Here is a 13,768-nt window from a genome sequence, read left to right on the forward strand (position 1 = left end):
ACTCTAGGAGACGGCTCAGAAAAGATGTTGCTGTGATTTATGTAAAAGTGTGTTCTGCCTGTTTTCCTCTTGTTTTATAGTATCAGGTCATACATTTAGGTCTTTAATCAGTTTTTGTGTATGGTGTTAAAGAATGTTCTAATTTCATTTTTTTACTTGTAGCTGTGCAGTTTTTGCAGCACCGTTTGTTAAAGAGACTGTCTTTCCTCCATTGTATAGTTTTGCCTCCTTTGTCATAGATTAATTGACCATAGTTGCATGGGTTTATTTCTGGGGCTTACATCTTAGTCCGTTAATCTGTATTTCTGTTTTTGTGCCAGTACCATACTATTTTGATGACTGTATCTTTGTAGTACAGTCAGACATCAGGAAGCCTGATTTCTCCAGCTCTGTTTTTCTTTCTCAGCATTGCTTTGGCTATTCTGGGTCTTTTGTGTCTCCATACAAGTTTTAAGATTTTTTTTTGTTCTAGTTCTGTGGAAAATGCCATTGGTAATTTGATAGGGATTACATTAAATCTGTAGATTGCCTTGGGTAGGATAATCATTTTGACAATATTGATTATTCCAATTCAAGAACATGGTATATCTTCCCATCTGTTTGTGTAATCTTTGATTTCTTTCATCAGTGTTTTATAGTTTCAGAGTACAGGTCTTTTCTCTCCTTGGGTAGGTTTAATCCTAGGTAATTTTTTCTTTTTGATGTGATGATAAATGGGGTTGTTTCTTTAGTTTCTCCTTCTGGTCTTTCATTGTTAATGTATAGAAATGCAAGATTTATGTGTATTTTATATCCTGCTGCTGCTGAGTCGCTTCAGTCATGTCCGACTCTGTGTGACCCCATAGATGGCACCCCACCAGGCTCCCCTGTCCCTGGGATTCTCCAAGCAGGAACACTGGAGTGGGTTGCCATTTCCTTCTCCAATGCACGAAAGTGAAAAGTGAAAGTGAAGTCTCTCAGTCGTGTCCGACTCTTAGCGACCCCGTGGACTGAAGCCTACTAGGCTCCTCCGTCCATGGGATTTTCCAGGCAAAAGAGTACTGGAGTGGGGTGCCATTGCCAAATTCATTAATAAGCTCTCACAGTTTTCTGGTGGCATCTTTAGAATTTTCTGTGTATAGTGTGTCATCTAAAACAGTGACAGTTTTTCCTCTTTTCCAGTTTATATTCCTTTTATTTCTTTTTCTTCTCTGATTTGTTATGGCTAGGACTTCCAAAACTATGTAGAATAAAAGTGGTGAGAATACGAATATCCTTGTCATGTTCCAAATCTAAGAGGTAATGCTTTCAGCTTTTCACCACGGAGTATGATGTTAACTACAGGCTAGTCATATATGGCCTTTATTATGTTGAGGTATGTTCGCTCCCTGCCCACTTTGTGGAGAGTTTTTATCATAAATAGGTGTTGAATTTTGTTTAAAGCTTTTTCTGCATTTGTTGAGATGATTGTATGGCTTTTATTCTTCTATTTGTTGATGTGGTGTATCATACTAATTGATGTGCAGATATTGAAAAATCCTTGCATCCCTGGTATAAATCCCAATTGATCATGGTGTGTGATCCTTTTAATATATTGTTGGATTCAGATTGCTAGTATTTTTGTTGAGGATTTTTGTGTCTGTTCATCAGTGATAGTGACCTATAAATTTTTTTTTTGGTAGTATCTTTGTCTGATTTTGGTTTCAGTATGGTGATGGCCTTATAGAATGAGTTTGGGAGTATTCATTTCTCTGCATTTTTTTGGGAATAGTTTCGGAAGAACAAGTGTCAACTCTTCTCTAAGTGATGGAACTAATCTGTGATGCCATCTGGTCCTGGACTTTTGTTTATTGGAAGTTTATATTTCTTTTTGGTTCAGTCTTAGGTGACTGTGCCTTTCTAACAATTTATCCATTTCTTCCAGGTTGTCTACTTTATTGGCATATAGTTGTTTGTAGTAGTTTTTTATGATCCTTTGTATTTCTCTGATGTCTATTGTAACTTCTCCTTTTTAATTTCTAATTTTGTTGATTTAAGCTCGCTGTCTTTTCTTGAAGAGTCTGGCTAAAGGTTTATCAGTTTTGTTTATCTTTTCAGATAATCAGCTTTTTGTTTCATTGATTTTATTGATTTTGTTTGTTTATATTTCTGCTCTGATCTCTCTTTCTTTCCTTCTGCTAACTTTGAGTTTTGTTTATTCTTTTTTCTCTGTTGGCTTTAGACATAAAATTAGGTTGTTTATTTGTGATTTTTCTTGTTTCCTGAGGTAAGATTGTATTGCTATAAATTTCTCAAAACTGCGTTTATCATGTCCCTAGGTTTTGGATCATTGTGCTTTCATTTTCATTTGACTCTAGGTAATTTTTATGTCCTTTTTGATTTCTTCGGTGATCCATTGATTGTTTAATAGTATTTTTTTTAGCTTCCATGTATTTGTGTTTTTTAGTTTTTTTTTCTTATAGTTGATTCCTAATCTAATAGCAATGTGGTTAGAAAAGATGCTTGATATGATTTTTAATTTTCTTAAATTTACTGAAGCTTACTTTGTGGCCCAGCCTGTCATTAATCCTAGAGAATGTTCCATGGCCTCTTGAGAAAAGTGTATATTCTGCTGCTTTTGAATGGAATACTCTATAAATGTCAGTGAAGGTGGTCTGGTCTAATGTGTCATTTAAGACCTGAGTTTCTGTATTAATCTTCTTTCTAGATAATCTGTCCATTGATATAAATGGAGTATTTTTAAGTCCCCCACTATTAATTACATTACTGTTGATTTCTCCTTTAATGACTGTTAATATTTGCCTTATATATTGGGGTACTCTGTATTGGGTAAGTATTTATATACAATTGTTATAGCTTCTTCTTGGAATGATTCCTTGATCATTATGTAGTGTCCTTCTTTGTCTCTTTTGTCTATTTTGAAGTCTCTTTTGTCTGAGAAAAATATTGCTATTCCAGCTATCTTTTAATTTACATTTGCACAGAGTACCTTTTTCCATCCCCTCACTTTCAGTCTGTATGTGTCCCTAGATGTGAAGTAGGTCTCTTGTAGATATCATGTATATGGATCTTGTTTTTGTATCCATTCACCTCTATTTCTTTTGGTTAGAGCACTAAACCCATTTAATGTTTAAGGTAATTACCAGTATATATGTTCCTATTGCCATTTTCTTAATTGGTTTGGATTTGCTTTGTAGGTCTTTTTTGTTCCATTCCTGTTTTGTTCCAGTAGTCATGCATGGATGTAAGAGTTGGACTGTAAAGAAAGCTGAGCGCCGATAAATTGATGCTTTTGAACTGTGGTGTTGGAGAAGACTCTTGAGAGTCCCTTGGACTGCCAGGAGATCCAACCAGTCCATCCTAAAGGAAATCAGTCCTGGGCATTCATTGGAAGGACTGACGTTGAAGCTTCAACTCCAATATTTTGGCCACCCACCTGATGCAAAAAACTGACTCATTTGAAAAGACCCTGATGCTGGGAAGGATTGAAGGCAGGAGGAGAAGGGGATGACAGAGGATGAGATGGTTAGATGTCATCACTGACTCAATGGGCATGAATTTGGGTAAACTCTGGGAGTTGGTGATGGACAGGGAGGCCTGGAGTGCTGCGGTTCTTGGGGTCGCAAAGAGTCGGACACAACTGAGTGACTGAACTCAGTTCAACAGTTCAGTGTCCTGAACTCAGTTCAGGACAACAAAACTGAACTGTTTTGTTCTCTTGTTTTGTGATTTGATGACTAACTTTAGTGTTGTATTTGGATTCCATTTTCATTTTTGTGTATGTATCTGTTGTAGATTTTCAGTTTGTGGTTACCCTGAGGTTTTGATATTCAGTTCAGTTCAGTTGCTCAGTCATGTCTTGACTCTTTTCGACCCCATGGACTGCAGGACATCAGGCCTCCCTGTCCATCACCAACTCCTGGAGTTTACTCAGACTCATGTCCATTGAGTCAGTGATGCCATTCAACTATCTCATCCTCTGTCGTCCCCTTCTCCTCCCACCTTCGATCTTTCCCAGCATCAGGGTCTTTTCAAATGAGTCAGTTCTTCGCATCAGGTGGCCAAAGTATTGGCATATCAGCTTCAGCATTGGTCCTTCCAATGAATATTCAGGACCTTTTTCCTTTAGGATGGACTGGTTGGATCTCCTTGCAGTCCAGGGAACTCTCAAGAGTCTTCTCCAACACCACAGTTCAAAAGCAGCAACTCTTCGGTGTTCAGCTTTCTTTATAGTCCAACTCTCACATCCGTACATGACTACTGAAAAAACCATAGCCTTGACTAGACGGACCTTTGTTGGCAAAGGAATGTCTCTGCTTTTTAATATGCTGTCTAGGTTGGTCACAACTAGTTTGTGGTGACCATGAGGTTTTGATATAGCATTCTGTATATAAAAAAGATTGTTTTAAGTTGCTGGTCTTTTAATTCAAACTTTTTTCCAATATCCTGCATTTGTGTTCTCCTCTTCTCATAATTACTGGTTTTGATATCATATTTGTGTGCAGATGATTTCTTACCTTTACTTTGTATTTACTGGTAAGCTTTTCCATTCATAATTTTGTTTCCAGTAGTTGCCCTTTCTTTTCTGCTTAAAGTTCCTTTGGCATTTGTTGCAAAAGTGGTCTGGTGGTGCTGAATTTTCTTAGTTTTTTCTTGTTTGTAAAGCTTTTGCTTTCTCTATCAAATCTGAATTGAGATCTTTGCCAGATGGAGTACTGTTAGCTGTAGGTTCTTTGCTTTCATCACTTTAAATATATCATCAGATCAGATCAGATCAGATCAGTCGCTCAGTTGTGTCCGACTCTTTGCAACCCCATGAATCGCAGCACGCCAGGCCTCCCTGTCCATCACCAACTCCCGGAGTTCACCCAGACTCACGTCCATCGAGTCAGTGATGCCATCCAGCCATCTCATCCTCTGTCATCCCCTTCTCCTCTTGCCCCCAATCCCTCCCAGCATCAGACTCTTTTCCAGTGAGTCAACTTTTCACATGAGGTGGCCAAAGTACTGGAGTTTCATCTTTAGCATCATTCCTTCCAAAGAACACCCAGGGCTGATCTCCTTCAGAATGGACTTGTTGGATCTTCTTGCAGTCCAAGGGACTCTCAAGAGTCTTCTCCAACACCACAGTTCAAAAGCATCAATTCTTCGGCGCTCAGCCTTCTTCACAGTCCAGCTCTCCCTTTTTGCCTGCAGAGTTTCTGCTGAGAAATCAGCTGATAACCTTATGGGAGTTCCCTTGTATTTGTTGCTTTTCTTTGTTGCTTTTAATATTTTGATATTTTTTTCTTTGTTTTTAATTTTTGTCCATTTGATTCCTATTTGTTTTGGTGTGTTCTTCCTTGGGTTTATTCTACCTGGAACTCTCTGACCTTCCTGGAATTGGATGACTGTTTCCTTTCCTTTGTTAGGTAAGTTTTCAACTATTACCTCTTCAAATATTTTCTTAAGTCCCTTCTTTCTTTCTTTTCCTTCTGGGACTACATGATGTGAATGTTTGAGGCTTTTAAAGTTGTCCCAGAGGTCTCTTAGAGTGTCTTCATTTCTTTTCCTTCTTTATTCTGTTCCATGGCAGTGAATCCACCATTCTGATTTCCAGATCACTTATCCTTTCTTCTGCCTCAGTTACTCTGCTGTTGATTCCTTCTAGTGTGTTTTTCATTTTGGTTATTGTATTGTTCATCTCTGTTTGTTCTTCAGCTCTTCTGTGTCTTTGTTAAACGTTTCTTTCATCTTCTTAATTTGTGGCTCCATTTTTTTTTTAAGAGATCTTGGGTCATCTTCACTACCATTAATCTGAAATTTTTTATTTTTTTTTTAACCCTAGATTGCTTATCTCCACTTCATTTTGTTTTTCTAGGGTTTTGTCTTGTTCCTTCACCTGGGACATATTCTTCTGTTGTCTCATTTTGTCTAACATTCTGTAATTACAGCTTCAGTTCTGCAAGCTGCAGGATTGTAGTTCTTCTTGTGTCTGCTGTCTGCCATCTGGTGGATGAGGCTGTCTAAGAGGCTTGTGCAGGCTTCCTGGTGAGAGGGTCTAGTTCCTGTCTGCTGGTAGGTGGTGCTCTGTCTTGTCCGTTTGGTGGTCAGGGCCATGCTCAGAAAGACTTCAAGTGACCTGTCTGCTTGATGGATGGGGCTGTGTTTCAGTCTTTTTGGTGGTTTGGCCTCAGGTGTCCTGGCACTTGAGCCTTCAGGCTGTTGAATGGGGTTAAGGTTGTGGGGAGGAAATAGTAGCCTCCAGGAGGACTCACACCAATGCATGCTCATTAAAACTGCTGTTGCAAGTGTCTTTGTTCCCAGAGTGAGCCACAGCCCCACCCCCCCACCTCTGCCAGAGACCCTCCAATAATAGCAGGTAGATCTAGCCCAGTTTCTTATGAAATCACTGTTCTTTCCCCTGAGTCCTGGTACCTAGAGGTCCTTGTGTACTCCTTCTCAGAGTGGAATTTCTGTTTTTCCCAGTTCTGTGGAATTTCTTCAATCAAACTCCACTGGCCTTCAAAGTTAGATTCTCTGGGGGCTTCTCTTCCTATTACCAGATCCTCAGGCTGGGAAGCCTGACATGAAGTTCAGGGCTTTCAGTCCTGTGGTAGAACTTCTGTGGTATAATTATTTTCTAGTTTGTGAGTTGCCCACACAGCAGGTATGGGATTTGATTTTACTGCAGTTGTGCCTCTCCTACAGTTTTGTTGTGGCTTCTTCATCTTTGGATATAGGGTGTCTTTTTTGATAGGTTCCAGCCTTTTTGTTTTTATTGTTCAATGGTTGTTCAGCAGTTAGTTGTTATTTTGGTGTTCCTCTAAGAAGGGAGCTTCCCTGATAGCTCAGTTGGTAAAGAATCTGCCTGCAAAGAGACCCCAGTTCGATTCCTGGGTCGGGAAGATCCCCTGGAGAAGGGAAAGTCTACCCACTCCAGCTTTCTGGCCTGGAGAATTCCATGGACTGTATAGTCCATGGGATCTCAAAGAGTCAGACACAACTGAGAAGGGGTGAACTCAGTCATTCTGCTTCACATCTTTCTGGCCAGTCACCAGATACACCTTCTTTATCAGAGACTGGTCCTTCCATAGGTACTCTAGATCCGTTCATTATTTTCTGTACCTTAAAGATTCAGTCATCTGTGAAAAATATTTTCAAAGATGAAATAGATAAAATGTAGTTGCAGATTAGGATTAACAATTTGCCTTCTATTTTAATGATAGGGAGCACTAACTTTGAACTCCAATTAAGCAAATGTCTCCTCCAGAAAATGTTCCTTTTTTCAAATTAGTAAACTTACATTATAAAAACATTATACTCTGTTGTTATTAATATATTTTGAAATTCTTCAATAAAATTTTTGTGGGAATTTTCTCTCTTATTTTATAAGTACCTATATAATACAATGTCTTCAATTTTACCTCAACACCTAAAATTTTAACTCTCTGGCTCTTCCCAGAAGTTTGCTGACCCCAGGTCTAGGCCACCTTAACTAGGAAGGTGGGATGAAGAAAAATTGATTAAAGAGATAGATACTCAGGAATAGAATGGATACAACCTGGTGGTTAATTAGAGGTGATGAGTCGAGGAGAAATCAGGGGGATTTCCTAGATTTTGCCATAAGCAACCAGGTAAATTAAGAAAGGCTTTCATTTTTGTCTTATCAGAAAAAATGATAATGAAGAGTTTAGTAAATTATGTTGACTTCATCAGTAGTAAAGAATTATATTGTGTTCTTTTATAGAAATACAGTTTTATTGAGAAATAATTCATGTACTTTAGCGTTCACCTATATAAAGTGAGTAATTCAGTTTTTTTGAGTATTTTTTGCAAGATTGTACAACCATCACCACATCTAATTAGAACATTTTGTCCTCTCTCAAGGAAACTCCTGTCCCAATTAGCAGTCAGTTCTCCTTCCTTTTTCCTCTCACTCTGTTGATTTGCCTATTGTGGACGTTTTATGAAAATGGAATCAGAGTATGTGTAGCCTTTTGTGACTGGTTTCTTTCATCTAACAGAATGTATTCAGGGTTCATTCAAGCTGTAGCATATATCAATATTTCATTCTTTTTTTTATGGTTGAATGATATTCCATTGTATGGTTATATTACATTTTATTTATTCATTCTTCAGTTTGTTGGAAATTTGTATTGTTTCTATTCTTTGGCTACTATGAGTAGTGCTGCTATAAATATTTGTGTACAAAATTTTCTGTGGATGTATGTTTTCATTTCTTTTGGGCATATACGTAATGGTAGAATTGTTGGGTCATTTTAATAAGTTTATGTTTAACTTTCTGAGGAGCTACCAAGCTGTTTCTTAAAAGAATTGGACTATTTTATATTCCCACCTGCAATATATGAAGGTTCCAGTTTTTTCACATCCTCACAATACTTGTTGCTATCTTTTTTCTTTTCTAATAGCCATGTAGTGGGTGTCTCTCTTAAACTTTTATCCCTGACATTAGATAGATTTGAAGAAATCAGAGTACTAAGTAAACATGTTCTCTTGCCATCCAAAGATATGGGTATTGTCAGGATAAACTAGTCTTTGTGATGGTGCAAAACTAAACTAAAGCTTAGAAAGATAACAAAGGTAGTAAGATAAAGCAAAAATGAGCTGATTCTTCGAAGACTTGGAAAAATGATTTAAATTGTTATTGGTTCTCTGTATTCTTTTTAGGTGTATTCTACTTTGGATAGTAAATGTTACATATTCTTGAAATGTTGAATGTAAATCCAGTGATACTTTAAACAAACCAGAGGATTGATTTATTTACATAGAGTTATTTTGTAAAGATACTGATTCCTTTGTGGAAGTAGCCTGGTGGGGCAGAAAGCATGAGATTTGTAGTCAGACAGACTTAGCTTGAAATCCTTTATCTCTTACTTACTAGCATTTTTTGCTGTGGGCAAACGGCTTGAACTTTCCGAGCCTTGGAGCCTCAGTTTCCTCATCTATAAAATGAGCAGGAAAATAGTATCTACTTTATTGGGATATTACACAAAGATGTTACAGATGAATGAGAAAAAAGTGTGAATGTGAAGTGATTAGTACTGTTAGCAGCTGTGATATTGATGATGATAATTCTGAATCTTGTTTTCATATCATGGTTTTAGTTACAGTGAAATACTTGTTGATATTTATTTTGTTTTTTAAAAAATTACTTTTGGGTCCTGGTCTGTTTTCCATTTGGATTCAAAAGTTTACAGTGATTTTTTTTTTTCCCTAGTAAAGTTGTATTTTCTTCCTAGGAGTACTTCTTTGATTCCAGAGTATTAACAGATGGAGAACTGGCTCCCAATGATCGATGTTGCCGTGTATGTGGAAAAATAGGCCACTATATGAAAGACTGCCCCAAAAGGAGAAGGTTGGCAAATGATTATATAACAACATTGTAGGGAAAATAAATATGAGGCAAATTGATATAAATAAATATGAGGAAAATAATATGAGGCAAATTGTGTTTAGATATGTTTAAATTGAGAAAGTTTAGAGCTTGAAGTTGACCCTTAGGTAAATGTATATTTGAATGGTGTTTTGTGAAAGAGTGAGATTTATTCCTGGTACATTGGTGTCTCATGATGTTTATTATTTGTTCATCTATTCATTAAGGCTTTTTAAACTGCAGAAGTATTTATTAACACCTACTGTATGCTGGAAAGTGTGCTAGGATCCAAGGGGAAAAAAGACCAAGATACGAGGTTCTTGCTGAGAACCTCACTGTTACGAAAACAAATAAGTAAAAAATAATTAAATGAATCTTTGAGGTATATATTGTAAGATATGCCTATATACTCTTTCCCTTAAGGAATATTCATCCTCTGTGCTCCCTGAAAATATGTCTGTCGTACTTTCCTGTGTTCTTTATACTATGTTATTAGGCCAGGAAATTCCTTTTTTAGTCATCAAGCCTTACTTAATGTAAAGAGCTTAGAACTTTTCATACAGAACAAATTCGTAGTTTCCATCACTGCTATTTATTAAATTTAGAGAAGACACTTTCTCTAAGCCTCAAATGTCTTTCTCTATAAAATGGAGATAATAAATAGCCAACTAAGGATTGTAGAATTAAAATTTGCTATTAAACATTAAAAACTGATATTGTATTATGAAACTACTAGAATACCCAGTGTCTGCCATATGAGTAGGTATGTGAGAACCCTTGCCTTCAGAAAAGTGCATGAAACAATGGGCATGTTAGTCCCTTTATTGTGAGGCTCTTGTATAGTTTAGTTTATTCTATAGTTCCCTTGGTTTATAAGTCCCTAGCCCCACGTTATTGCTATCAGCAGTTTACTGTTTAGACTAAAGAAGAAAGACAGTGAAGAAGAGAAAGAAGGGAATGAAGAGGAGAAAGACTCCCGAGACCTTCTTGACCCCCGAGACCTCCACGACACTAGAGACTTTAGAGACCCCAGAGACCTCAGATGTTTTATCTGCGGAGATGCAGGACATGTGCGAAGGGAGTGCCCAGAGGTCAAGCTGGCCCGTCAGAGGAATAGCAGTGTGGCAGGTAAATAGAAAAAGCCAAAAATAGTTTTTGGCAGAAATAGTGTCATTTATGTTGATGTCATTTTAAGGGCCCTGATTCTTCTCTATTCTAAACATAGCTGTATGACTTTAGGTCTTTTAATTTATTAAAGAGAAAATTTAGGTTTTTACTTTGAATAGTATTTGGATATGTTTAATATCAAGGTCTTAGCAGTCTGTTGTATTCAGTCAGCTCCCTCCACGTATTTTTTGGATTTGAGTCATATTCTTTATTCTCTTGCTATGAAAAGTTAACAAAAGTTAACTACCCACCCCCAAAAGTTAATGAGAGATTGTTTTTCTGGGAATATATAGGAGAAATTGTATCTCTTCCCATGTCTTTTATAAGAGAGGGAGATCTGTTCTTATTATATTTCATAGGGAATTTTATGAATTAGAAACCCAGATGAGAGTTTATTGAAAGAAAAAAACAAAATATATGTGATGATTTCTAGTTATTCAGATTCTTGTTGCCAGAGTTATTTTCTTAAATAAATGTATAATCTTCTTTAGAAAACAGTATGATATTTGTTCTTGTTTCCAGAATCACTGTATTTTTTTAATGCTCTAAGGATTGAGAAATGGCATGATACTGGATGCTTGGGGCTAGTGCACTGAGACGACCCAGAGGGATGGTATGGGGAGGGAGGAGGGAGGAGGGTTCAGGATGGGGAACACATGTATACCTGTGGTGGATTCATTTTGATATTTGGCAAAAATAATACAATTATGTAAAGTTTTAAAATAAAATAAAATTAAAAAAAAAATTAAAAAATGAGTTGTTAAAAAGTTCTTTGCTAACATAATCATAGTTTAAAAGTCCAAGTTTGTAAAATCATAGATTTGAGACTGTTGTACTGAAGAAGGGAGTTTATTGATTACCATTTTTCTGTTATTTTATCTATTTTATTTCTTTTTGATGTCTTCTCTTAGCAGCCCAGCTGGTCCGCAATCTTGTAAATGCCCAGCAGGTGGCTGGTTCAGCCCAGCAACAAGGTGATCAGTCCATAAGGACTAGGCAGTCCTCAGAATGCGTGAGTACTCTGCTTGCAGATGGGTTGGTCTTGGCAGGAAAACAGCTAATTTTGGTGGGTGATAAGGTTGATCTTTGAGATTGGCAAATTCAGTCTTTCAGATTACACAATGCTTTATAGAGATGTCCTTGCTAGGCACATCAGCTAGAATGAGCATTACTTTTGGAGTAATATAGATCTGAGTTTTAATCTATGGGCAAGATACTTAACTTCAGTGAACCTATTTCTTATTTATAAAATAAGGTAACTACCAAATAAGGTTGTTGGTTGGATTATAATAAAGTAATAACTTTAAGGTTTTAGGTTTTGCATAATGCAGGAATATGGAAGAATATTCTATAATGAAAGAACACTGTTAATTAAAAATAGACCCCAAAATTGAGATGTATTAAGGATTTAGTACTGTTAAGGCAGTGCATGCATGATACTTCATTTGCTTGAAATTTTTTGGCTTCTCATCGCTGATATGGATACCTAGTGAAATGTATCCTGTAAAAGACAGAGTATTTAATTAGATTTCTGATTCACAGGTTTCATGTTATCTTTGCTGAGTTGCTCTAACCTTTGTCTAAATATGTATTCACCTTGTACATTTTAAATTAGGTAAATACTAATTGAATGCTTATTCTAAATCTGACACTGTGCTTTAGTGCTTCACACCTGTTATCACATTTAATCCTTCGAATGGCCATGTGAAGCAATAGGTATTGGTATGATCAAATTTTACAAATTGGGAAGCGGAGAATAAGAGAAATTAAAAGATTCAAACACAGGTCTACATCACTTCAAAGCTGTTAACTATTAAACATGCTAAATCTGATGTGATCTGTGTTTTGGAAAAAAATTCTTAGAGCATTTGAAGAGCAATAGTAGAACTTGTCTTAAAAAAACATTTAGGATCCCACTAACCCTACCTCCAACACTTGAATATGTACCACTATGGGTCTGACATTTTCATAAAAATTATATAATAACAATTATATTACAGTAACAACATTTATTGATTGCTGTTTGCTATCTATGCATCTTTCCTGTTTCTTCTTATTAAATATTTTTAAAATACTGAAAAGGTATAGAAAATGATAAACATCCATGCACTACTACCAGGCTTTAACAATTCTCAATGTTTTCTTATTTTGGTTTTATTTAAGTGTATCCACAGTTGACAACTCCTATGCATTCCTCTTGGATGCTGTTCCCTTCTTAAAACTTTCCTACTATCCCTTCCTTGCTACTAAAATGTATCTACTATTCTGAATTTGGAGTTTATGTTTTTGACATATATTGTTGTAGTTAATCTTCACAAAAACCTATGATGTAGATTCTATTATTTATACAGGTGAAGAAACTGAGATTTAAGTTTGTTGCCTGAGGTCAATAAACACTTGGAACCAGAAATTGTATCCTTAGGTTCTGTTTCCAAAACCTGTGCTCTGACCACTTTGCTATGGTGCCCCTAACTCTCATCCTCTACTTCTAGCACTCACCCCACCTGAGACTGGGTAAGAGTCTGACTAATGGACTTTGCAGTTCAAGGTCTCACAAAGCACTTCAGCTTCAACATGTCTAGAATGTAGCTTATATTTCTTTCCAACTTCCCAAGTTTGCCTCTTGCTCCTGTCTTCTCCATCTCATTGAATGATCTCACTGTCTCTAGTTTCCTGCCACTACTACTTTTCCCTCAACCTCCGCATCCAGTCAGTCACCAGGTCCTATTGTTTCTATCTATAAAAAATAGTTCACATCCATTTGCTTCCCTAGCCTAGGTAACTGTCATTTCAGATTCCAGTTACTTTAAAAGGCCATGTGCTTTTGTTTCTGTATACCTTCAGTTATGTTGTTCTCTAACTGAATCTTCCCTTCTCCTTTTTCTCTACTCTCTTTTATCATATTGATTTCTATATAAGTATCAGCTTAAAAATCGTTTCCTTCAGGAAGATTTCCTTAATTTCCACTTGCTTTCATCTTGTTTTCTCCTCTTCTCCCAAAGTGGGTTTAGGTATTCCTGCTCTGGGATTTCATTATACATTATACAGTCTTTATCATAGTAATCATTATATTTTATTGTGATTGCTTATGTAATTTTTATCTGTTCCTCCTCTTTTTCCTTATTGACTTTAAGCTTCATGAGGGCATACATGTTAGTATTTTATTTTTAATACCTAGAACAATGCCCAGTACATAACTGACACCCTGTAAATGTTTGTTGAGGAGCTAAATGAAAGTCAGTGTGA

At 36.6% G+C, this 13,768-nt stretch overlaps 1 protein-coding gene across 9 annotated transcripts in view; it reads left to right on the plus strand.

Annotated features, from left to right (window-relative positions):
• TUT4 (terminal uridylyl transferase 4) overlaps positions 1 to 13,768 on the plus strand; it is a 131,388-nt gene that overhangs the window by 109,285 nt on the left and 8,335 nt on the right. For 5 of the 9 annotated variants that reach the window (XM_070368054.1, XM_070368051.1, XM_070368050.1 and 2 more), the window contains 3 exons: positions 9,222 to 9,337; positions 10,260 to 10,483; positions 11,434 to 11,534. In XM_070368054.1, coding sequence (XP_070224155.1) covers positions 9,222 to 9,337; positions 10,260 to 10,483; positions 11,434 to 11,534 — 441 coding nt within the window. The remainder of the gene's footprint in view (positions 1 to 9,221; positions 9,338 to 10,259; positions 10,484 to 11,433; positions 11,535 to 13,768) is intronic. The other 4 variants (XM_070368052.1, XM_070368056.1, XM_070368053.1 and 1 more) reach the window with 2 other exon arrangements.

The sequence above is a fragment of the Bos mutus genome, chromosome 3 (assembly GCF_027580195.1).
Source record: "Bos mutus isolate GX-2022 chromosome 3, NWIPB_WYAK_1.1, whole genome shotgun sequence".
NCBI lineage: Eukaryota > Metazoa > Chordata > Mammalia > Artiodactyla > Bovidae > Bos > Bos mutus.